This window comes from Mycteria americana, chromosome 11 (genome assembly GCF_035582795.1).
Source record: "Mycteria americana isolate JAX WOST 10 ecotype Jacksonville Zoo and Gardens chromosome 11, USCA_MyAme_1.0, whole genome shotgun sequence".
NCBI lineage: Eukaryota > Metazoa > Chordata > Aves > Ciconiiformes > Ciconiidae > Mycteria > Mycteria americana.
In genome coordinates, this window is record NC_134375.1 from 16,678,968 (window position 1) to 16,703,540 (window position 24,573).

At 39.4% G+C, this 24,573-nt stretch overlaps 1 protein-coding gene across 1 annotated transcript in view; it reads left to right on the plus strand.

Moving 5' to 3' along the window:
- Nucleotides 1-17,814, plus strand: part of SUCLG2 (succinate-CoA ligase GDP-forming subunit beta) — a 135,393-nt gene extending 117,579 nt beyond the window's left edge. Inside the window, exons 10-11 of the mRNA XM_075514001.1 lie at nucleotides 8,150-8,270; nucleotides 15,851-17,814. Of these exons, the coding sequence (XP_075370116.1) occupies nucleotides 8,150-8,270; nucleotides 15,851-15,966 (237 nt within the window). The 3' untranslated portion in view covers nucleotides 15,967-17,814. The remainder of the gene's footprint in view (nucleotides 1-8,149; nucleotides 8,271-15,850) is intronic.
- The last annotated feature ends 6,759 nt before the right edge of the window (nucleotides 17,815-24,573 follow it).

Genomic DNA, 24,573 nt, shown 5'->3' on the forward strand with positions numbered 1-24,573 from the left:
TTGGAGGGTATCTATAACTTACCATGCTAATGTGGTACAGTCAAATAACATGAATTCCCTAAGTACTTAATGACCAGTGCTTACTGCAGTGCATGTCTACAAGAGTGGTGGCATGGGTGCATCTTGTTTTTGCTAGAATAAAATCCCCCAAATCAGACCTAAACATGCACCACATTTGTGCACCTCTGGTTCTGGGTGCACAAAGAGGAAATTAAAAGAAATTTGCCAGTCCTTGTTTCATCTCATACCATTAATTTAATGAGCTCTGATCCCTTAATATTTTTCTTATATCAGTGCTACAGAGGAGTAAGACAAAATCCCAGGACAGAGATGTTCCTGGTGGTCCATTCTGAGAGCTGTCTTTGGTATCGGAGGGCACCAGAGCTCTCCCTGCTACCAACCCTGCTTACCTGCATGTTTTTCTTACCCCATCAAAAGGCCACAATCTGAATCTGGTCAATTAGTGGAGGATTGTTCCTGAATCATTTTCAAAGCAGCAAAAGCCAATAAAATTGTATCCTGTTCTAGATCCTGAATTTGCTATAAGCAGGAAAGACTGAAGACTGTAGTCTGACTGTTTTAGCACATCAGAAACTGAAGCCACAAAGTTTTGATTTTGCAAAAATATGGTACCTGGGACTCTTAGCATGGCACCAAAGAAGTCGCATTGCTGAAAGAACTTCCCCCAGTGCTGGTATGCAGGCCAGATGCTGCCATCTCACCAGCCATTCAAGAAAAGGGCTTAACATACGACAACTGGATCTAGCGGAAACAGGGCGTTCGCTCTTGGTGAGACTTGCATTCCTCAGGAACCTCTTAAATACAGGCCAAAAATAGCTTGGAGAAAATCCTTAATCTACTTTTCCTACCTGTCAGCCAGTCCCCCCAAACAGAAAATCTTAATTTTGTTTTGGGGATTCATCAGTTCCTCCTGCTGTGGCATAAGGGTGCATTACCAGTGAATTTTAAACCTTGACCTATTTTAAAATAGTAAAAAACATTCAAAATTGCATTGTATCAGTATTTCTTCACCTGACTGCAAGCTTTCTTGCTTGGTTTTTGTTGATTCAACCTCCTTAAATGTATCACCTTCAGACTTTCAAAATTCCATCCCAAAGAGGCAAAATGATATTTTGCATCATTTTTGTAAAGTAAAATGAGATAGCTTGGTTTTAAGTAGAAAAAATAACCCTGCTCATCTCTCCAAGGGGATTTTTATATTCCTTTTCCACATTGAATTGCACTGTCCTCTAGTGGATATTTTAAGCAATTTTTTTTGTGTTTGTAAATCTTTCATACTGCTCTGATACGGTAGGTTTAATCTTTATTTTCAAATGAACCATAAATGTTGTCTTATACAAAAAGCTAGAGGATTAGAGTAATATTTCAAAACTGGATAAGAAAAAGTTACATTTGACCTGCGGTCCAACTTATAATAATATAGAGACATTTTAAAATGTTTGTATCTGACTTATCTGTTGGAGCAGAAAGATATAGAGTGAAGACGCAAGTGTATGGCATCTGTGTTTTATTACATTTTATTACATTGTATTGAGAGTTGGAGATAATCTGCTTCTTTCACATTGAAACAAATTTTGTAAACTGTGAATGAACGAATAATAAAGACCAATGGAACAATAGGAAGGATTAAATGCACCTTATTAGATTCAAAATGAAGAACTATGTATCCCATTTTACCCAGTGGTTTGGTTTTTTTCTTAGTATTGCTACCTACATCTTAAAAGGCATAGGGAATAGATCTTTGTCTGGGACACAAGAACATTTTAATTGTAATCCAGGTAAACTCAACCATCTCCAAAGGGTTTGGAAAATGTCCTCACCTCTCTGCCTCGGTGGCTGTGTTTCCAAAACAAATAACAAGGAGACTCACTTTCTTCTTGCCGTGCTGAAGATTTCCTTCTTTATAAAAGCAACATGTAGCTGCTAAAAAGTTGAGAGAATGTTCCTTCCTTACCTGTAACTAATTAAATACATGTTCCTGGGATTCTCTAGTCCTGGCAAATTTGTGTTCATGTAAGTGTATCTTGCCTTGCACATCTCTAAACTGCAGCAGTTCCTGATGCTTTGCTGTTGGTAAAGGTTCCCACAATCTTCCAGCTCTGTGAGAAAGAAGCTTTTGCCTATCACCGTGATGAAGGCCAATGGATCTTTGCAAGGCCAAACTGCAACCTGGATATCTGATTTTAGAAGTGGTGAATACCCTTCTTTTTAACTGGGATTCCCTGGGTGCTAAGCATCTCTGAAGATCAGATTGGGAATATAAGTCTTAAATGACAGTGCTTATCAGGCCTGTGTATGTTTGCAGTACTGAACATCTGATCCAGCTGTAGGTTTACAGCCCCTTTACTTTCCCTCCATGATCTGGGAATACGTCTGCATCTTCAGTGCTTGTGTCCCAATATCCTGCAATGTCAGCTTCCCCACATTCTTTGATATGTTTGAGTGATTTGAGATATCGTCCTTCCACTGGTGTTTATTATGTTGAAGGAAGGAGAGAAGAAACAAATGCCTAGCATTATGCTGCTGGCTTGCTTTTCTTGTTTATTTTCTGGCAATTCAGTGGTTCAGTTTGGTAAAAGAATGTGGTTTTGCAGATACAAAATTAGACCCCACTGACCAGAAGGATTGGGAGACATGATACATGTTTTATTTAAAAATGCAGTATTTAAAAAATGCTAGAAGCCTCCACACGGGAACATGTTTGCCAGCTGTACCATGCAAACCCACTGTCTTCCATGTAGATGTGACCTGTGGCGTCCTGCAGAAGAAACTTGACAATACAGTCTGCTTCATACTGTCTGGGTACACTTTTAGCTGATGAAAGAGTTAGGAGTGGTCAATAAATGAATTCAGTTAGCTTGAAATGTAAAGGTGGGGGTTTTTTCAGATTTCAATCAAAGCAAACTAAGCAAGTTCTTTGTAGTGTAGCTTTTAATTTGCTGCAGATGTAGTTTTACTGACAGTTGCTGAATAGCTTGTTTTCAACTAAAATAAATGGATTGAGCTTCAGAGCAACAATTTACAGCAAGGTCAGAGATTACATCGGTGATTTTATAATAATATTTATAGTTCACTGTGTGAGTGTTCATGCATCTGTGTGTGCATATAAGGGAAAAGATGCATACAAAGTCACAAGGCATGCATCTGACACTGCTAATAGTTGGAAAACTGTCGCAAGTCTTTCCTGCTGTCATCAGATGAGATAATGTGGGGGGTTTTTTTGAAAGAGCTTCTCATAAAAAAATACACTAGCAGGAACTTTGATTAAAGGGATCTGAATGTTGGAATAATTATGGTTTTGAGCTATCTTTATGTCAGCCATCCTGAAATATTTTGTTAAAACATGTATTTTAAAACACATATTTAAAAAACCACACTTATGTTCTAGTATACATTTTCAGTAGTATTCACAAGAGCTCTGTGCTGTACAATCATGGTCTTGGTGATGTGGGGTTTGATTTTTATTGGGCAGTTCTCTAGTTGTATTTCTGGCCTCACGTTTTTGTACATAAGTAATATTCATTCTGATCCTGAAAGACAATAGCTAAAGAAGTGGTTTCACAGCTGGCTTCCGCATTCCCACCTTATCCCGGGTCCTAACAGCACGTTGGGGGTTCTTCCTCACTTCAGGGCCAGTGCTCATGTGTCTGCAGGGTCAGTTGGATCCAGGAGCTGCTTTGGCATCTGCGTGGCTCAGATGCTGATACAAGCACAGGAGAGGGGTGTTTATGTGCAGGGGGAGGGAGGGGGAAAGCAAGACAGCTTCTTTGGTGGCTGCCCATACTTAGATCATCTTCAAATGATTATGAAACCTCAGCCTAAGTTAATTGCATTCATGTTTGGATGTTTGTTTTATGTGAGATTCAGAGCTTTACCTTGTATGAAGTATCTGCCATTGTTCAGTACTACAGCGCATTGCCATCCTAAGCCTGTTGTAATTGTTCTGTGGTAATAACAAAGGTGGAAAATGTAAGAGAAATAACAACTCGCACACATCAACTTTTTGTCCTCTCTGATTTTGTGTACAGAACTTGTAGTGTCAGTGTGGACTATAAAGGATATTCAGCAGACTGGAATGCAGCGGCTGCAGACAGCGAGACATCCTGTGTATAGATTTATAAATGGGCTGTAGGAAAGGTGGAATGCTTTATAGGTGCTGCCTGTATTAATCCTTAAGTGTATGATGATCAGATGTCAGTGTGCATTTTGTTAAGGCTAAGAACATTTTAGAGAAAAAAAAAAAGAAAATATTGTAAATGCACACACCCTATATCTATTTTTTAGAGTGCAGGCAGGTATGCTAAAGCTGCTTCTGCTGTACGTAAAATACCCTTAGCTGCGTGGAACCTGGCAGCCTTGTGGATTATGTCGGTGATCCAATACAATTCTAACAGTAATCTCCTAGCACCGTTACTTCAGTTAGTATACGATTACACTTATTTGGGGTGGGGTTTTTTTGGTGCCAAACATTCAAAGCAGAATTGCAGGCTTTGTCAAGGCTCACTTTAACAAAAAGTCACTGTAAATGAAAACTGTTAGTTTTATTAATAAAGCAACATAGATTTTATATAGCTATACATAAATGTATCTAATTTCTTACATAAAGAGAGAAAAGTCTATCTGTGTGTCTGCATATATATGCATATAGTATTTAGGAGCTGTGGGATTAATGAGTATTCCAGTATTTGCAAAGATTCAACACCGTATCTAGCATGAAGACAGTGATAATGCAGCACTTGCTTAGTTGCTATCACTTTTGCTTCCCAGCATTGGTGCTTAGACCTGGCAGACTGCAGGCTGTTGCCACTATTGATGGTGATGTCTTCATGCTGTTGTGGGTTCCCTCACTTCTCCAGAGGAGTCCATAATCAGCTACAAATACATTTGATAGTGATTCCACATCTGTCAGTTGTTTTGGTGGATGGAAAGAACCTAACCTGTGGAGGTACTGCTATCTTTAGTTTCCTTAATAATGTTGCTGAAATACAAAATAGTTTTATAAGGCATGCTCTTGGGTAAAAATGGTTATTAGAATAATAATGCTATCAAGTAACCTGTCTTATATGTAGACAGTTTGCCCTCTCCTTAGAATGTCTAATAGTCCATATGCATTAGATAGTGACCATGTTAATATGTGAAGAATCTGGTATACAATGGGAGGTTTATTTTTCTTATAGACTTAAATAATACAGATATTGTGCGTTCTCTGTGCACATGAAATACTGAAAACCTTTTCATCCATCTACTGGGTCTGAATGTTAAAGTTCTTTCAGCTGGAAATGCAAGATCTAGTCAGGCTACAGAAGCATATATAAACAATGTTCACAAATTTCAGTGGAGTTAAAGTGAATCTCAGCATCATTTGGACTGATCTTTCGTCTTATTTGCAAGATTACAATAAAACCCAAGATTGAATTCTCTACCTGATTCAGTTTCTTATTGATTGAATCCTTTTAGACTCCTCTCTAATTTAACAGTGTATTTTTATTAAAGCCAAGCATACAAACATCAATTATCCAAGCTGCATCTAATTTCCTTCAACTTTTTTTTTCCTTTTGCTGCCAATGGATTAGAAGACCTGATTAGAATTCAGCTTGAAAGCTGAAAAGCAGATCCTTAAATGAGTATGTCTGCACTAGGAATTAAAATATCTGTACTGGGCATAAAATCCTCCTCCTTATCTCTAATAATGTAAACACACTTGGTTAAGTTGATCTGTCACATGCCTGGTGCAATGTCCCTGAATTAGGAGCGTGTATTAGAAAGGGCGGAACAGTGTCTGTGGCTTGTCCTGCTGGTAGAATCCTTCACTAGTATATTTTAACATCAAAGTGCTTTGCATAGATATGTCTCTGCCATAAGGGTTAATATGGTAAGAGTTTGAAGAGCTTGATTTTTTCATGTGTTTTTACCTCCTAATGCCAAGAATGTTTGCATGTGCACAAGCAGTAGGAGCAAGGCAGAGAAGGGGCCTTCTAAGGTTTCACTGTTGGTAGATTCTACAAAGTTAAGGATTTTAGAACAACACAAAGGTGAAATAAATAATTGCAATGGCATCACCAACTTAATATCCAGAAAACCCTAGACTGGTAAACGCATGCATTTAACATGACATTAAAGTGTTGGCCGATGTCTAAACTGTAAGAAGGAGTTATAAAATCAATTAAATTCTATGTTTTGATTTAACCAGATTATTAATTTCCTTCTGATACCTAATGTGCTCTGTCTGTGATAAGGAAGCCATGTCATGAGCCATATGCAGGCTGTTACTGTGCAGGCTCTATGACCTGGAGCAGTTGGTGTCATGTGTACCAAATCATCGTACCTAATTTCAGAGGGAGAAATTTGGATATCAGGATTTTTAAGGGAGTTTATTATTAATTATTGTTCCACTTATAAAGCGTTAGAGATGTTTTGTGCTTTGAAAATGCACATGAGAATTCTGTTTATACTATCAGGATGCCCAGAAGAGTGAGCAAATCTTAATTGGATGACCCCAATGCAAATAGTAAGAGGAGAAAAGTAGCAGGGCAGGCAGCATCCTAGCATATCAGCACTGAAAAACTAGATGAAAGAGTTGGTGTCTAATAAGCTTGAGAAGAGAAAATGGTGCTGTGTCCCATATGGTCAGATGGGAGCTGTTCTGGCCGCTTTTGGGCAGCATCATGAGAAGTCTTGGAGCTGGAAGCAGCAGCAGGTGATGAGAGAGATGTCAACAAGGTAGTCCCATTGCCATCTTCTTTTTATGACTGTTCTGCTAGCATTGGAGTTCTATACTGCAATGTAAACGCAGCATATGTTTACAGTAAAGGTTGCTTTTGCAGTTTAGGGTACTACTGAAGGATATTGGTGAGCTGATTTCATGTGGGAAGCAAAGTATTTGTTGAGATTTTTTTCTTTTTATTGCTGCGTTGTGGATGGCAGTATTACTACCAGTGGTGAGCTTTCAATCTGTGTGGGTGACTGCACGTCACAGGAGTTAATTGTCACATTTTGTCTGCAGAGAAATATTAAACCTGATTGTACAGAGCTATAAACATGCATGACTGCAGGGAATTTTCTTGGTGCTGGTATGAGTCTCGCTACCTGGAGGTGGGCAAAGTGAATCTGTTCATCTTGTGCAATGAGTTAAGCATAATTGTGGTTGACATCATGCACAAGTGAAATCCAGTGATATTTCATTCCTTCAAAACTAATCCCCTCTTTATCTTGTCTTCTTTTGAGTCAACATGATTCTGGCAAAGCTTGTTTGTGACACCCAGTGAAGCTTATTGTAGAGTACCCCGAATGTTGTGGATTAGCCCCACTATGGAATGAGAAACAGCATAGCTGCATCCGTATGGTGTCCCCCTTGACTTAATAAGCTGTGGTGGGAAGCCTAATATATAAACTTGGGTTCAATATTATACTACCTTACCAAGTATGAAAGAAACCATATTAGTGTCTTGTATGTATTAGTCTTGTATGTTGTGAAAGGTAATTTAACTGCGAATTGGGTGCAGGAATTTCAGTTTCCAGAAACTGATGAATAGCAGTTTTTTGAGGTTATCAATCTGTTGTAATGAATGTTCTTCATTACATGCCTCTCCTTGTTAATTAGAAGGGATTTTTACTCCTCTTTATCAAGTCAGGGCAAGTATATTACCTTTTCCTCTGTACTGCTTATGATAAAGTGCATATCCAGATTGTTTTGTGAAGTGTCCACATGAATATTTCATTGCATGTGCATCCACACATTCATACACTGTGTTTTCTGAGCTCCAACCTCTGATGATTATTCAATACATTAAAAAAATCCAAAATATAGATTGCTTAATCTCTTTTTATTTATACTTACCAGTAGAAATTCCCCTTTTCTGTGTAATAATGTGTTTATGACATTAATTACTATGCCAGTTTAGACCAAGGCAATTAATCACTGCTACAGACTACAGAAACAATAGACTCAGAATCAAGGTCTCTTGAGTACAGAGGTGAAGCTTGTGCCTTCCATAAATGAGAACCTGCCTGACAGAGGGGAATTTGTACCCTGGTTTGGATATTTTACCTGTGTTTATTTAAAAACCAAAGCCAAAACAAAACACAAACAAAACCGCCACCTATTTCCTACTCTGTTTCTTTCCTACAGGTTGAAGCAATACTTGTAAACATTTTTGGTGGGATCGTGAACTGTGCCATTATAGCCAATGGTATTACCAAAGCTTGCCGAGAGCTTGAGCTGAAAGTACCTCTGGTGGTCAGACTGGAAGGTGAGTGCTAATGGTTTCAGACAAAAATCGTCCCTCAGGTGCACAGTAATCCACTTCAGCTTTCTTCGATCTTTAAGCTCTGAACAGATTAGTCCCACACAATAAGAATATGTCCAATTCTTCATCCATAGCATGACCTGAAGTCAATAAACTCTTTCCTTACATATTTCTGTATTCCTGGTCCCTGGTCATACTTGAAGCAATGAAATTTTGCAGAGAAAGCATTATGGTTTTGCTTGTAACATTTGCACTGCAAATAGAAATTATTTGATGCAAGTTTCTGTTTACTGGAAGGTATTTCTTTTTCAAATGATTTTTACTGAATGCAATTCCATTATTGCTAAACCTGTAGCAACATACAGTTTTCTTAAATTTACTCCAATATCATAATTAAAAGATGTTAGAAACAGTATTTGTGAGAGTAACATGTTCTTCTGCCCAAATATCCAATCCAGCTAAAATCCATTCAAAAACAGAAGATTTGGTGATGGTAAGGAATATTTTTTTAGTACATCCAGCATTGTTAAACTGGAAACAAAAAAGCAATAGAGAGGTAAGGAAGAGCGCCCTTTGGCAGTTATTGGCTTTAATATAATGGCAGTGGATATGGAGTTCTGCCTCTAATTTCTGACAAGTACCCTGAAGGAGGAAGGGAGAGTCTTCTTCTGCCATTGAACGAAAAAGAGCTTTGATTGAAATAGGCACATAACTCTGATAAGCTTAAAACATTTATTTTTCGCTATGTAGGTTTGGAAAATGGAGGTTTTTCTGGTTTTTTTTGTTTGGTTGGGTTTTTTGTTTTGGTTTTTTTTTTTTTTTTTTTTTTTTTAAGGCCTGTTCCTCAAAGACATCAATCTTCATGTCTGGGTGTGTGTAAAGAGCATAAAATGTCCTATCACTCAGCATTGGTGGTGAAAGGAGGAAATTCATCCTTTTATGTATCTGAGATACAAAACAATAAGGTGTTTTTTAACACTATGATAGAGGGGGAGGAAAAAAGTTCTGAATACACAGACTTTTTCCTTTTCAGAAAATAAAGTCACCAGGACTCATGAAGATGCAGATTACCCATCAAGCCCTTTGGTTAGGGGGGACACTTGTTTTGCCTTTCATGAGAAAGCAAGGTTTTCCCATCCCTCATTCTCACGCTACATTACACGATACGTAGTTCATGTCAGGGGAGACCACAGCCTGTGACATGCAATTTTGTCCTGTAAAAGTTCTGCTGTGCGTTTCACTGCAGGGTTCGAACAGTTTCCAGAGTGCATTCTTGGTTTAACATGGGTAGACTTTTGCTGTGGTAAGTGCAGGAAAATTTGAATACCCTAAAATGGATTTTAGAAACAAATTGTGAAAATTTTCTTTGGATGATGCAAGCACCACTAAACGCCTTAAGAGAGTGAGTAGATAGTTTAATACAGATGAAGGAGAGACTGATGGATGTTGGTTAGAAGCAGGAAAGTTTCATAATATAAAATTTCATTGTTTATCAGCTCTAGGCAATGTTGTTTAGCTTTTCGTCATAGCAAAAAACTTTTCCTGTCTGTCATAGCTGGGAAAAAGTTTATCTGTCAGATCTGCAAGACTTCTCATCTATTGTAGCTGTTATTTTTTAAGTTAAGATATTGGAAAAGATGTTAGTTTTCCTTATGTACAAGATAGTTGCAAGTTGTTTCTATTGCAATATTTGAAACTGGTGTAAGAGAAACAAGAAAATCAACTTGCTTATTTTAAATTGCAGTCTGCTAGGTCTGCCACTGGGTTTTCTTGACCTTTCTCCAGTACTTGCAATACTTCCATGATTGTACACAAGTTAAGGGTGCTTTTTTTTTTTAAAATGTGATTTCTGGGAGATTGCAAGAGGCAAAGCAGTCCCTGGGCTGAACGAGGAGAGTCCCGGTGCTACTGCACTGTGGAGTTTGTCTGGAAGAGAAGGCGTGGAGCAGGAGTGCTTCTGCTTGGGGGTTGCACAAAGCCCTGCAGAGGTGACTGCATGGTGCCTGTTCCTCTTGTGCCTGCGACCTTTATGAGAGTCGTGTGCTGCTTCATCCACAGAGGCTGAAGATGAATCTTCAGAATGTCTAACACAGATTTTAATGCAAACATCTTTTCTTGGTCATCTTCCCATGATTGGTTACTCTTTACCTGGTTTGTAATAATGCTTCTCCTAGACTAGTTGCTGACTCCAGAGATGGTGATACCATGTTTTCTCTAGGAAACTGTCCCAGTATAATACAGCAAACTCTCCCTTTTGCATAATATTAATCTTAAAAGTTTTTTAATTCCTCCTCTTATTCCTAGTGTTACCCATCAATTCATCCTAAATGAAGAGCTATGATGTTTCCAGCCTTCAGATGTTGTACTTAGAAATTTTTAGCTTGTAACTCCTGCTTTCTCTGCCTCCTTAATCACCCAGCCAAGCTATAGATAGATAGATAGAGAGAGAGAGAGATAGATAGATAGATAGATAGATAGATAGATAGATATTTGGTTCTTTTAATCTTTCCTCAGAAATCAATCCCTCTGGATCCTTAATCATCTTCGTTGTTCTTCTTTGAACTCATACCGGGTTATCCAAACATAGAAGGATTTTGAATTAATAATGAGTACTGTGGAAGTAATAAGGCTACCCAAGACTTTTTAAAACGTCACCAATAACATTTTACACTTCAAAAGGAGAAAAAAGGACAAGCACTGTTTTTGATTCCCATTTTGAACATTTTTCCAACAGAAGGATCATGATTTTTTCCCATAAATCTAACAGATTTGTGACCTGTACTTTAAAGACTCTTTACCCGCATGCACTGTATTACAAATGTCTTGATGACTAGAGTTTTAATCAGTCAAATCTGTCTTGATTTAGCAGGATTCTGTGGACAAATCTTTGTTCTCAGTTGTATAATAATTACAAGCTGTTTTACCAGTGGATAAAGAAAGGATTACTCTCCTCTTTGAAAATGGTAACTTTATAATTACATGTATTTACTTGCCTTATCAGTAAAGAATTCACCAGCTGAGATGTGGGATTATTGTTGTTTAAAAAGCTCATGGACAAATGGAGAAACCACATATTCCAAATTTTATCTTTTACAGATGTAGAAAACTAACTTCTGCTGGTTTTATGCAGCATTTTTCCCCCTTTAAAATGTAATGTACTTCAATTAAGTTTTGTGAAAACTAACTAGCAGTGCTGAATGGAAGCCAAACCTTGTTTCTCATTTATGTAGCTCAGAGTTAGATGAGAAGAGGAAAGAATAAAAAAGAACTGTGAATTAGAAGTCCTCTTCCTATGCTAGAAATTTTATATTCTCTCTCTTTCAACAAATTAATTCTCTGCTTCTGTGGTCATAGGACAAGAAGAATCAGGAGGAATTAGAACTACTTAATATGTTGAAATGCAGCTAGAAGCAAGTTGGCTTTTATTCAAATGTCTGAATCCAAAGTTTCGTATTATATTTTCAGCCATGTGATTTGTGATCTTCTGTGTTCTTCAGTCTAATGATTTTTTTAATATGTTCAGAAATCTTTTACACATAAGTGAAATTTTGCTCCAATTTGTGTATCTTGCTCAAAAATATGGTTTAGTATGTATGCCTGTGATTTTTAGTATCCCAAATTGCCTATCAAGAGAGAAGAATGGGGTATTGCAAAGTCACATTTAGAACTTTATTCATATCAACCTCTTCAGACATCTTGGGTTTAAACATTCAGCACAAATTTAAATGCGCTTGTGTCTTTCCCAGTTTGGATGTAAACATGGGGCAGGGGAAAAGGTTAAAGTATTCTTTGGGAAGAGTTTAAGATAGAAAAGGGCAAATGGGGTGGACAGAACAGAAAGGGCTTAATTGTCTCTTATGAGACAATTTTTAAAGTGAAAGTTGTTTTATTCTTGACAGCAGAGCCAACAGCTACAAGATGTGTGAGCCACCAAAACTTTATAGGTTCCCTAGCTAAAGATCATTACTTAAAGCTTATCGCTAGCCAAACCTCAAATCAAATGTTGACTGAAGATTAGCTAGTGATGAACTTTAAACCTTGTCCCTTATTCTCTAATACCTCTGTCTTTGAGACCTGAGAGGCTGTGAGTTTCCAGCTTATGGGCTAGCAGAAATGACATAACCTGGATCCATGCCAGGGGGTGAAATTGGGCTCTTAATATACTCATCAGTGTAGCCTATCAAAGCTGAACCATTACTATTGGTAATGTAACATGGTCACAATGTGTTCACGTCAATAATGTTCTCAGACGTACTGCATATTGTGAAATATTTTGTCATAGCAGAATGTTTTGGGTAGATCAGATTATTTTTTACGTTAGTGTTCTATTTCTTAGGAGGTAGCAAATGTATATAACTGTGTCTTCTCCCCTTATATCTTATTTACCTGAAAAGCTAGAAATGGCATTGCAGAGTCTTGCATGTTCTCCAGCCGTCAGCATTAAACAGTGGCAATTTAGCCTGTTCCTAATGGTTTGATGACGGTGCAAATGAATAAATGAACATTATCAAATCCTGTTGAAGTATGGTTGGGGATGTTTTATTTGTTTGTTTTCGTTCAACCTATGCAGTCCTCTTGACTCATTTGTAACAATGTGTGCTGGTATAATCTTACAATTTATAGAAGCATGCTTAGATAGAATATTTATTACTAGGATTTTTAGGTAATGAGTTGAATAGATTCGCTTTGCTAGTGAAAGAAGAGATTTCAAGGCAATAGAAGTGTAAATGTGAGCGATTGTATGTACACAGAGAGGTTGTTTCCGAACCCAAATTTCAGAAGGAAGATATTTAGATTAAAAAGCCTGAAAGTATCTGCTGATAAAATTACCTCTTTCCTGTTTTTCCATGGAGTGTCATTGACAGTAAGATGTGTCAGAGGGAAAAAACTTCTTTTTCTCATCAGAAAGCCATTCCCTTAATAGAGTCGAGTTTAAAACAAACAAACAAACAAACAAAACCAAACAAAAAACCCCAGCAACAACCACAAAAGCCCTAGAGCCTTCAGTCCTGTGAATTTTCACCGTTTCTCAGTCGGCTACAGGGTAGGTGGAAGGGCAGGTTATTTTGATAGCCTGTGTATGGGGTTCTGTTTACAGTTCTCTGACACCATCCAGTGGCAGGAGGTTAATGTTAGAATAGTGGGATTATTTGTTTGTTTATTTTAACGTCTACTGCAATAAGATGATACCTTTTGTAGATTCATAAATGTTTCCAGTGTTTTCTGAACGTTTAATTTTAAAACTCTTACCTCTGCTTTCAGCAGGATCTTATTATAATTTCTGTATTCTCCATATATCTAAAATACCACAATGGGAAAAAAAGTGATCATTAAAAGAAGAAAATTACAGCAAAAGAAATGCTTGCTGAAAAATATATTTAGTTGTATGGCCTGTCTATAAAACAGTATTTTATTTAATAAATACAAAGTGTACCCTTACTCTTTTGACTGCAGTGAGATTTTTTTTTCAGCTTTCATATTTTCATTTGTCTGCATAAACTCCCCCCTCCCTTCTTAGTGGACTGTGTTTTGTATTGATTTTGTAATGCATGTTAGACAAGTGGTGTGTAGAGCAATCAATGCAGTGCAGAATAGATCCAGTGTATTGTTCCCACTCTGACCTGTTAGTAAATTTATATTGGCCACTTAGTGAAGAGCAAAAGTTAGTTTTAAATACGTGGCTATCACAAACAGCATAATCTTTCTGTGTGTGGGAAAATTTCCAGGAAAATTTTTCCCTCTTTCCATTTTTTTCTCCTTGCAACACTTTGTCTTGTAGAATCCTATCTGAGAGATCGGTACAACCTTGACTGTTTTAAATGTTTATCACACTTGTATCTAAATAATAGATAAAACTGTCAAGACTTGATGGGAATTGCTATACAAATGTGAGGAACTTAACAGAGAAGAGAACCTTCGTAATGCCTTCTGACTTCCCTGTACAGTTCTGTACTAGCAATTACACTATATAGGATGATTGAAAAAAAAGCAAGTATTATGCTCTTTTTTGCCCATAATATTCTTTTTTCTGTAGGAGAAGTCCTGTACAGTTCTGGATGTTACTATGCAACCAAATCCCCCTTCTGTCAGAGATTTCAGATGTCTTTGACCTTCCTACACAAGTCCCACAGTGTGTCCTTTGTGTATCGATGGGAAGCATGACCTCTTCTGCCAGTGCTTTTAAACAGCTAGCAGATGGGGTCCCACATTCCTCTTCCAGTCACCTGCCTCTCCTATCACAAAGTGCTGGGGCCTGCTGCGACAGAGATGTCTTGGGTCTCTTTCAGTGCTGGGAGTGGGAATCCTGACGTGAGCACGCTGATGAAACAGACTTCTGAATTTCTCTACTTCTGATGTACAATTTCAGACATTTTATAAAGTCTGCCAAAAACCCCAAATCACCCTTTAAAATGAGCGTTCTGGAAGTTGCATAGTAAAGAGTATGCTCCTTGCTTGGTTAATTATTAAGGGTATAATTAGTGTGTAGCTCCAAATATAATTAAAATTCATTTTGCTAGGTCTAGGAATTACAAAGTAATTAAGCATTTTGACATGGCAAATGAACAAGGAACTTGATGTGGAGGAAGGGGCTAGAAGTGATCCTAAAGAGGATCAGCTCAGGGTCTTGTGCTTGTGACTAGCGGTGTGATCCCAAAGCATGGATTCTGCTTCCTCAGTAGGATATCTGACTCCAAGTTCTTCTGTGGTGCAGAACATATCAGTGATCAAAGCTTTGGAGAACTCACATTTTCTGTTTGTCTTTGTTTTCCACCAAGAAAGAGCTAGAGTAAATGGGAAGGTGATGCACTTGTTTTTATACAAGTGAACAGTGTGAAAAATATGCTTTCCTGAAATATCTTTTTTTGATTTATGGTTTTTTCCTTTACTGTGCATGTAATCTGTTGACTAAATTTGAGCTCTTTATGTACAAAATGGAGCACTTGTGCTGTATGGCTGTACAGTCTCCTTCAGCATGGGATAATAAACTGCAGCAGCAGAGGAGGGAACGATGTCATGCTGAATGTTTCAGAACTCTCTGTGTTCCCTTTTTTTAGCAGAAGTGCAAAAAAGTGAATGTATTCAATAGCAACTCAAAACCAGTTAGATTTTCAGTATTACCAAAATCTTTACCTTCCAATAGCCCATTTTCCAGCTTTCAGTTCACATGGGTGAATTTTAGCTATAGTTGATTCACTGACTGCTGATTAGCTGTAGCTGATTGTTGCTAATAAATGTGTTAAATCTTCGGAGTGTCTTAAAGGCCTGATACGTGATCCATTATCCACGGCTCTTGCTGGATGTCCCGACTGATTCTGGTGGATGTTGGATTGACCTTCTAATCTTCACAAAGCCCCTCTTGTGGATGCAAGGGCTATCACCAGCTTGCATTGTCTGTCAAAATTGTCGTTGAAATTAAGAGTTCCTTCTTCTCAGCTCAGTCTAAACCACTCACTGATTCTGTAGTTAAACTGAAATGATGTGTAGTTTGAAGCATTAACTGCTTTTTTTAATAGAGATTTAATAGAAGATGCTCATTTATTCATTAATATTAATTACTAATTATAGTCAATGTTCTTTTTTAGGAACAAATGTTCATGAAGCCCAGCGTATTCTGAATGAAAGTGGACTCCCCATCACGTCTGCCAATGACCTTGAGGATGCAGCAAAGAAGGCAGTAGCTAGTGTGGCGAAAAAATAACAACTTGAAGATGTTCTCATGGAAAGTGTGTGTGTTTCACAAGATGTCATTCCTGTTGTTAGTTCAGAGAGGATTAGTGGAGTTTTTCTAAGCAGTCATCAGTGTTGGTGGGCTTAATTGGTGATACTTGGCAAACTCAGGCCATAGGCTTGCAAGTTAGGCTTCAGAAGTTTTGCAGCTGTGTTCTCAAAAAGTTTGTACGTTTTCCTCTAATTTTGGTAATTTTGTTGTTCAGAATTGTAATAAGTAATTCTTCACTTCATAAAGCTCTTTTTCTGCTTTCCTTCCAAACTTGTCACTGATAAACTCATGATAAGATACAATAATTAATATTGACTTCTATCAACAGGATTGTTCTTTAATCAAACACATGTAGTCCACCTATTTCACAATGTTTTCATTCATTTTTTATATTGTAAAGAGTCAGCAAACCAATAATGGGTTTATATTTTTATGGAATTTTACAATAATGTAAAAAATTGTGCTTACAATATCTATTTTTATTCAAATGAATAATGTTTATTTTCTTTTTTAGAAATCACACATTTTGCCTTAAGGTGATTTTCTTTTGTAGATGCCAAAGTATACCTCACAATAGGAAATGGGATTGAATAGTTGGTAGTGAAAGGACCTTCCATTCTTATACTGTGCCTATAAACCAGTGAAATGTGATTCATTTTATTTTCTAGTTTTTGGAAATGAGGTGCAGTATTTCTAGGTGTAACAGTGCTATACAGAGATAGCTCTAGGAGGATGTGTCTGCCAGTAAGAAAATGGCTGCTAACTTTTTAAAATAACCTCTTTCTAAGTATGTCACTGCTGTGAGGTTTTAAAATAAGGTGAGAAGCAGTTTTCTGTCAGGAGCATGGAGTATTCTTCAATCGATTTATCTTCCCAAAACCATTTCTGATTTATTGGGAATAAAACACAAATGAACTTTTCAATTTTTAAAATATTTGATTTCTCAGGCATCAGTAAAAATATGTACAAGAAAAAAAATTAAGTTTCAGTACTCAGATATTGACTGAGATTTATTTTGATTATATATTCTTTTGTAACAGTCAAAATTCAAGCTGTTAGTTACACAAATCATTCATTCAGGGAACAGAAGACAATACCAAATGGCTTGTGTAACTAAAGAACTCGGTACAAATCTCACTCAGCCCAGGAATTACATGCTGAAAATCATCAATAAATTTGAACAGTGAAGAAATGAGTGGATATTATGATCTGGTGTTGTAAATGTGCAGAGAGGTAAAAATTTGTCTAATAAATTCTTAATTGTGATTTTTGAGCGGCTCTAATCAATACTGTGTTCTACTTAGAAAAATGTAAATAAATTTTTCTTGACATTTCCATTAAAACCGTTATATTCAAAATAAATTATCTGCACTAATCTCTGGCTCTTGACACAAATAGTATAGATAGGTTGCTATCATCAATTACTGTAGGTTTTTTCTTCTCCATTCCTTTCTCTACATATTGCTCAAGGAAAAAATGTGTGACCATTAGAATAGCAATAAATATGCCACTAGGTATGTACTTATTGACTGAATGAAGGAGAAGGGTATTGTCGTTAGCAGTCCTCGTGAAGGTGCATAGAAGCACACTGCTTTGAAGGAAGAAATGTTTACCTCACCACAATAAATAAAAAGGTCACACTATTTTATATATTTTAATACTGGAAATAGAAGCATTCTGTGGAAGAACTGTTTCTGCAATGTTGTTGCACACTGTGTATCTAACTTCTGGTCTCAAAACCATTCATTGTGCGTGTACGTGATTATTATTCTGCAAAGATTAACACTATGTACACTGTTTCGTCAAATAAATGTAAAAATGAACCCATTTAGTGACTTTGTCCTTTCTATAAAATAGAAAATTGTTTAATTTGTCTATTGTATTCTGTGTTCTTCCATTCAGCATTTTGTCACAGGTGGGTGAAATCAAATGCATAGGAATTCAGTTTCAATTGGGTATTTTTATCTAAAAAAGTAAATCTTTTTATCTAAAAAAGTAAATCTTTTTATGTCTATATATATATATCTTTTCTTATATGTAGGCTAATGACAGTACATACAAGTTTTATTCCTCTTAAGCCATATACAGAATAGAACAGTATGATTTTTAAATTTCAGATGTCATATGGAAAATTTCATAAGCTCTGGGTTTGTATTTTTGAACGTTTGGCATTTCACTTGCACCAAGGCAGTGTTCGCTCTCTGTATCCAGAGCCTCTCTTGCTGTGGCGTTGTGGACTGGTTTGTTGTTATTTGCATGGGACCTTTCTCTGTGTATGGAAATGTGTAAAGTTAGTTTTGGTCTCCCTTGGACAGGCGTTATAGTTACTTTTCCTGTGCTTTTAGCTGTTATAAATTGCAAGTAAACGCAATGCCTGGAAGGGGATGCTTTGTCTCTGCTCAAGCATGCAGAGTCACAGCCTGGCAAGAGTGCGGTTTGCTGTCCTCAGCAGCTGCCTGCGGACTGCTGCCCTGCACCGCACAGGGCTGGGCGCGAGCTCCGCTCCAGCCAGCCTGTTACAGCTTAAACCCAAAAGGCACAAACATGAGAACTGCCCCTCATGCAGAAAGCGAACAGCAGCGTAAGCAGCGGCTAAGTTCCAGTTAATCCCCTTTGTGAAAGTTTTAAGTGGGATTTAGTTAGCCTTTAAATCTTGAAATTTCAGCCTGTGTTAATAAAGCTCTGTAGGATTGGGCACTTAGAAGGGAAAACAGGATGAAACTGTTAATGCTGACATTTTGTTACATCTTTAACAAGATACCTTTACATTCTCACAGTGGAAGTATAACAGCTGGGAATTCTGGAGTAATGTCCTTAACGTGCATTTACTATCCTATTTGTCAGGCCTGTTCTTCCCTACATCCGGAAAAGCAGCTGGTATCGTGCAAAGTTGCTGTGATTGGAACAGCATGTCAGTGCAAATCAGTCACCAGATGAGATCCCGAGCAGGGCCGTCCCTTCGCAGCAGAGTCCGCCTGCCTGGTCAAGAGCAGTGCTGTGCAGCTTGCCTTGTCTCCAAGGTGAGCCTTGTCTGGTGGCCATGGGGATTTTCAGAGCTGGGCACCTACAAAAACCGCTGGTTATTATGTGTCAGGTTGGCCCGGTTGGTTCTCTTGTGCCGAGAGCTGAGCACAGTACTAGCTGAGTGTACTAAGAGTGGCCGAAAACACAGGTCTGAGCAGCCTCGCTGGGGCAGAAGAGCCGGGAAGTCTGTGTGCACAAGGCTAGGTGCTGGCAAAACCACATCCTATAATAAAAGCTGTCAACTTAGTTACAGAAATCCAAAAAGATCCTAGGCTTAGTGCTTCATTACATGACATGTAAAATGCTAGTACTAGATGCTGCTGTAAGCCTCTGCACCAATTGCGAGATTTCATGCCCTCTTTTTGCTGCCTTTCAGAAAATTGGAGTTTCCTTTGAAGTCAAGGTCAGCTCTAGCAAGGGGCAAGTGGGGGAAAGCAGGTCATTGCACGTTTTGATTTATCATCTCAGATTCTTTCCCCTTCCTCTACTAAACTTCCTGGGTTTTTCCCTACTTTTCCACCCACATAGTTAACTCCCTGTGCTTTCTCACTACTTACGGTGTTGTCCTCAAAACTGGCAGAGTCCACACCACTGGGTTTTGGTAGGTTTGCATGGTTGGGCTGGCTGGGTTGTGTGAGCGTCCAGCCACCTCCCTGGGAACTGGGTGTGCTCTGGTCAGCCCGTCTGCCAGCGCCAGCCTAACACCGTGCTACCAGCAGGCATCAGCGACCGGGTGCAGCTGGTGTACGCCAGCCTAAAAGCCATCCTAGAGTCCTCTCAACGCCTCTTCCCTACCTGTCCATTGCTGTCCTGGGAGGCTAAGACCTCAGCCTCCTGCGTTCTCCACTCACTTCTATACAACAGGAATAAATGCAGGAGCAGAAATGGGCTGAGGAGCAGTTTGACTTGCCTGTTCAGGAGTGCTGGGCTCTGAAATGGGGCTGTGTTTCAGAAAAGTTGTAGACAGATATGTTCGTAAGAGGTAAGAGGAGTGAAAAGCATGGGGAAGCTTGATACGCATGTAAAGGGCTGCTTCAAAGAGAGAAGAAATACTCTTCTTCAAGGAGAAATAGTCTTCCTCAAGTCCAGTGTGGACAGGACAAGCAGTGAGGAGTTTTGACTGTTGTAAGGGACATTTAGGTCAGACTTGCAGCCATGAGGTAAGCCAAGGAACGGGCTGTGAAATCATCAATGGGTGTTTCATAAGAGTTAGATGAGCATCTGTCAGGGATGGCTTAAGAAGAGTTGATTTTTGCCTCAGGGCAGAGGGATGGATGAGGTGACCTTCCAGCCTGATCTGATAGGATTTAATGCTTGTTGGTAAGGTTTTGTTTTCTTATTTTCTTCCTAACTTGTTAGGTAGAGGGAGGAAAAAGGAGGACATATCTGGTGGATTCTTGAAAGAAACAGTTTTTAATTTAGTCACCAAGAATGATCTGCAGCTGCCAGGGAAATGAAAAGCAGATTATGCAAACTCAAACTTTCCCTAACAATGGGAGCAGTGTTATTGCAATGCATAAAAGGCTGAGCAGAGAATTAGGGGTATCTATCAACTTTAATATGTTTAATTTAAAAAGGAACAGGTTGCACCAACAGTTTTTTTTCTACTTAATGAGGCCCATTCATAAATAGAATAACAGGATTTGCCTGTCACCCAGAGGAAATCATGGTATGTGTATTTGTACTTTGGTGCAAAACTTGTGTTGATCACAGTGATTTAAAACTTTTTCCAGCCCAGCTGCAGTCAGTTTGATGTCAGGATCCTTTCATCCAGAGACAGATGCACCCTTGGTAGAATCCTGAAAAAATCTGTGTCTTTGTTCAGCCTCACAAAGTACCAGCTAAAGATTAAAAATAAAAGTATACATGGATTATTGCATGTTATTCCTCAGAGATAACTACTATGAGATAAGATTTGACTTATCAAAGACTGGTAGCCCCCTCCTGCAGACTGCAGAAGGATCTTTAGTGCAAATGTGAATTTGGCCTTTTGCATTTCCCTATTCTGCCCATGTTTGTGGGTGCTGAGTGGTGCAGGGCCAGTAATAGTAGAACATTCCATAGCATATGATGCTCCCCAGTTCTTGGGGCCATTCCTTTTCTATACGACTTAGAGCATTGAAGAGGGAAAGGGTTTTCTGTGTATCTTGGATCACAGTGCCAGGGTGGAGACAGGACTCACCTCTGTTCTGGTGTGTGAATAAATGCAGGCTGCTTCTGATGACCTAGCCTTTCCACGTGCTGTTTATGTAAGTACAAAGTGGCCTTGATGGGCAGGCAGAGGGCAAAGAACTGGGAGGGAACCCACAGGAGTGGATGGGGATGGCAGGTGGATCCTCACTGGGCCTCAGGGAAGGCTCTGCTCCACACGTCTTCTGTAATCTCACACTGCTTACAAGGACGAAGCTCCACGTTGGAGTTGTGATGGTTTCCCATATCTGCCTTCCTTGTGTCCTTGGAGTACTCCCACATCATCAAGAAGGAGAAAGCAAGAGCAATCCATGAGGACAGTATTCCCTTCTCCCATCATCTTGGCACAGGAGATGCATCGTTCTGGACCTCCTTGTGCCTGCATAGATGGGGAAATAGCCTGGACCTCAATTCCCAATTAAATCCCAACATTTGTAATGAAATCTGACAGGGATAGCCAACCCGAGAGAGAAGGAAGCAACTGACAGAAATAGGTTACTCTATGAATTAAGTACTGTTGGGATGTGCAGCATGATGGGATTTGGAAACTGGGTCCTTTGTATTTACCAGAGCAACTCTTCTGAACACGTGCATGCATGCAAGCAGGCCATCGTCAAAGAGGTGACAGTGACAAAGTATCGGTAAGTGAATCTGGGAAAGGAGGGCTCGGAGAGATCAAGTGTAGGAGTTTTTGCATTTCTCTAGATACAGAGATGGGAAAATGAGAAATTTGATCTTTCCATTATAATCGACATAAAGAATTACAGGGCAGCAAAAGGCCAAGCAGCTAAACAAAGCTGTTCCCTTTAAGTTTATTTCAAATGTCTCTCTGCTTCGGCACTGTGTCCTTCAAGACTTTCCCTCTGTAATTGCATGTGGCAGCCTCTTTACAGCTAGATGCCGATTGCTGGTCTCCAGCCACTCCAAAACAGAAATAAAAAATAACAGGCAAGAAAGGGCATTGCAGCAAGTACTTAGGAGAGACGTTCCTCCTTTGTTTCACAGATGGGTCAGTAGAGGGGTTTAGAAAATGCCATTTTGTTCGCGAGCACTGCTCTGTTTGGCTCCATGACCGAACACTGGCCAATAGTCCGCAGCTCAGTCCCCATAACAACTCTCCTTTTTGCTTCCATTAAAAGCCTTTACGCTGCAAGGCAGCACAGTTCAGGAAATAAATGGTATTTGGTGCCTTGCCTTACCTGTGCTGCTTGCTTAGCTAAACTGACCTTTTGCCCCAGCTACATGGGACCAGAGGCTTCATTCAAAAGATATTGGCAGCAGCGTGGTGTTAATCTCCTACAGCTGTAATATCCTGGTCTGTGGGGGAGCCAGGCTTGTGAAAACAGACAACCTGCAGCTTTGGAGGGATTCACGCTGCGTTTCAATAGGAGAGCAGCAGCACTGCCGTTGAACATCAAAGGGCTCATCCTCCCTCCGCCACCAAGCAATGGGTGAGATGGCATTTGCATAGCAAACGCAGACCAGCGTGGGCCCTGCCCTTTTGCACCTCTGTGCCATGTACAGACCAGCTCAAACTTTGCTACAAAGGTGTAAATCCTTTCTTTGTCATCAGAAGATATTGGGCCTAAAATCCTCTGCTCCTGCATAGGTGGTTAGGATGTGCTTGACTCACCTCTGAAAGGGTGCCAGGGAAGCCGGTCGGTGTTGGCAGCTCTGTGCAGGGAGTTCCTGGAGATGTTTGGGCAAGCTGAGTTGTGAACTTGCCCTCTCTTTTTCCTCACACTGAGGTTGGTTGGGTGCTTTTCTCTCTGCCCCTTTTGGTTTTCCATTTTCTGAGGCAAACATGAAAAGAGGGGCTTTTTAGGAATTCTGGCTGCAGCATTCCTAAGAGCATTTCTGACTAACGTCAGTAGAAATTGCTAGGGCTGGCCCAGAGAAACCAGTATTAATAGGAAGTCAGACAAATTCCCAATATTCTTCTTGGACCCTCTTAACCTGTCCATTCACTGAAGTTCAGCTTCATCGATTGGCACTACTCAGCCTAAGCCCCGAGTTCCTGAGGTATTGGAAAGCATTAAGCCAGCGGCTTTTTCTACTGTTTTCCCAAGTGCTTTTCCCATATTGTACAGCAGGAGGAACAACACTTCAGATGTGAAGATGTTAATCCCCTTTGAGTTGTGCTCTGAACAAGCATGTGCAAAACACAGGGAAAATGAAGCAATACATTATTTTGCATTTAATTTTCCATAACTATTGTCTTGTAGCCCTGGTGAAATGTTTGACATAACACACCTCCACAGCTTGTCCGCTGAACATCTGGTAATCACTCCTTAAGTTCACTTCAGAGAATACTCCGAGCAGAAAGTAAATTTTCTCAGACATGCAGAATGTCATTTGCAAGAGAATGAATCTTTTTCCATTATCACTGTGATGGGTGCAGGATACTGCTGCTCTCATGCCAATGTCCCGAATGCCGAGTGCTTCCTCATCAAGACAAAACTTTTGAGGACAATGGCAGACTAGTGTCAGTGTCAGTTCTCCATGTGTACAACTCAGCCTTAGAGCTTCAATCCTATTGATTTCCTCAACATTATCCATCTATTGATTTTTCCACTATCCTCTGGATTATACCTGTTGTAGAAATTGCTGCTCACAGGCCTAAAGAATTCTTGCTGTCATGCTGGTCCACCGAAGGCAGCCTGTTCTTGCATGACAGCTCCTTTGGCTTTTCTAGTTGGGAAATTCCCATCTCCATCCTCATGAGGCTGCCCTTTGAAAACGGCATCCTTTCAAAGGACATGGAGGGGTCTGCAAGAGCTGTGCCTCCTTCTAATGATTGATTTCTGGGTTTCATCATTAAGCTTGAGCTTTTTCACATCACAGCTCGAGTTCTTCCCCAGTCGTTTCCAGATCTTGCAAAGATCTGAAAATGCAGCAACAGCAGCAGAAGCAAAGCCCACGTTTGCAGCCTGTACAGCAGGACTTTTTTGTACGGTCCCTTTTGTTCTGCTGTGTGTGCTGCTGTAACAGAACCACCCACACATTGTGTTCGAGCCTCTTCTAAGATGGGTATTAAAAGCGGGTAATTCAGAAAGTGCCTGTGTCACTCCCAGCCTTCAGGACCAGCTGTGTCATATCTCTACAGACCGTCCCAGGCCCCCCCATCCCTAACTCGCTATATGTGGTTCACAATGAAACGTTAATTTGGCAACTCAAGAGTAGGTGCTACTTCAATGGCTTGCAATAACTCCCTTTCCTCTCCTAGCATAGCAGTACTGTGTCTGCTCTAACACTAGGGAGAGGTGGCTGAGACCTACCATGTCTGTAAATCCCTCCCATTTCAGTGAAGCTGACCTGCCTCTAAACTGGAAATGTGCTCGCCAGGTCTTTCTGCCTGATATTTTTACAGGA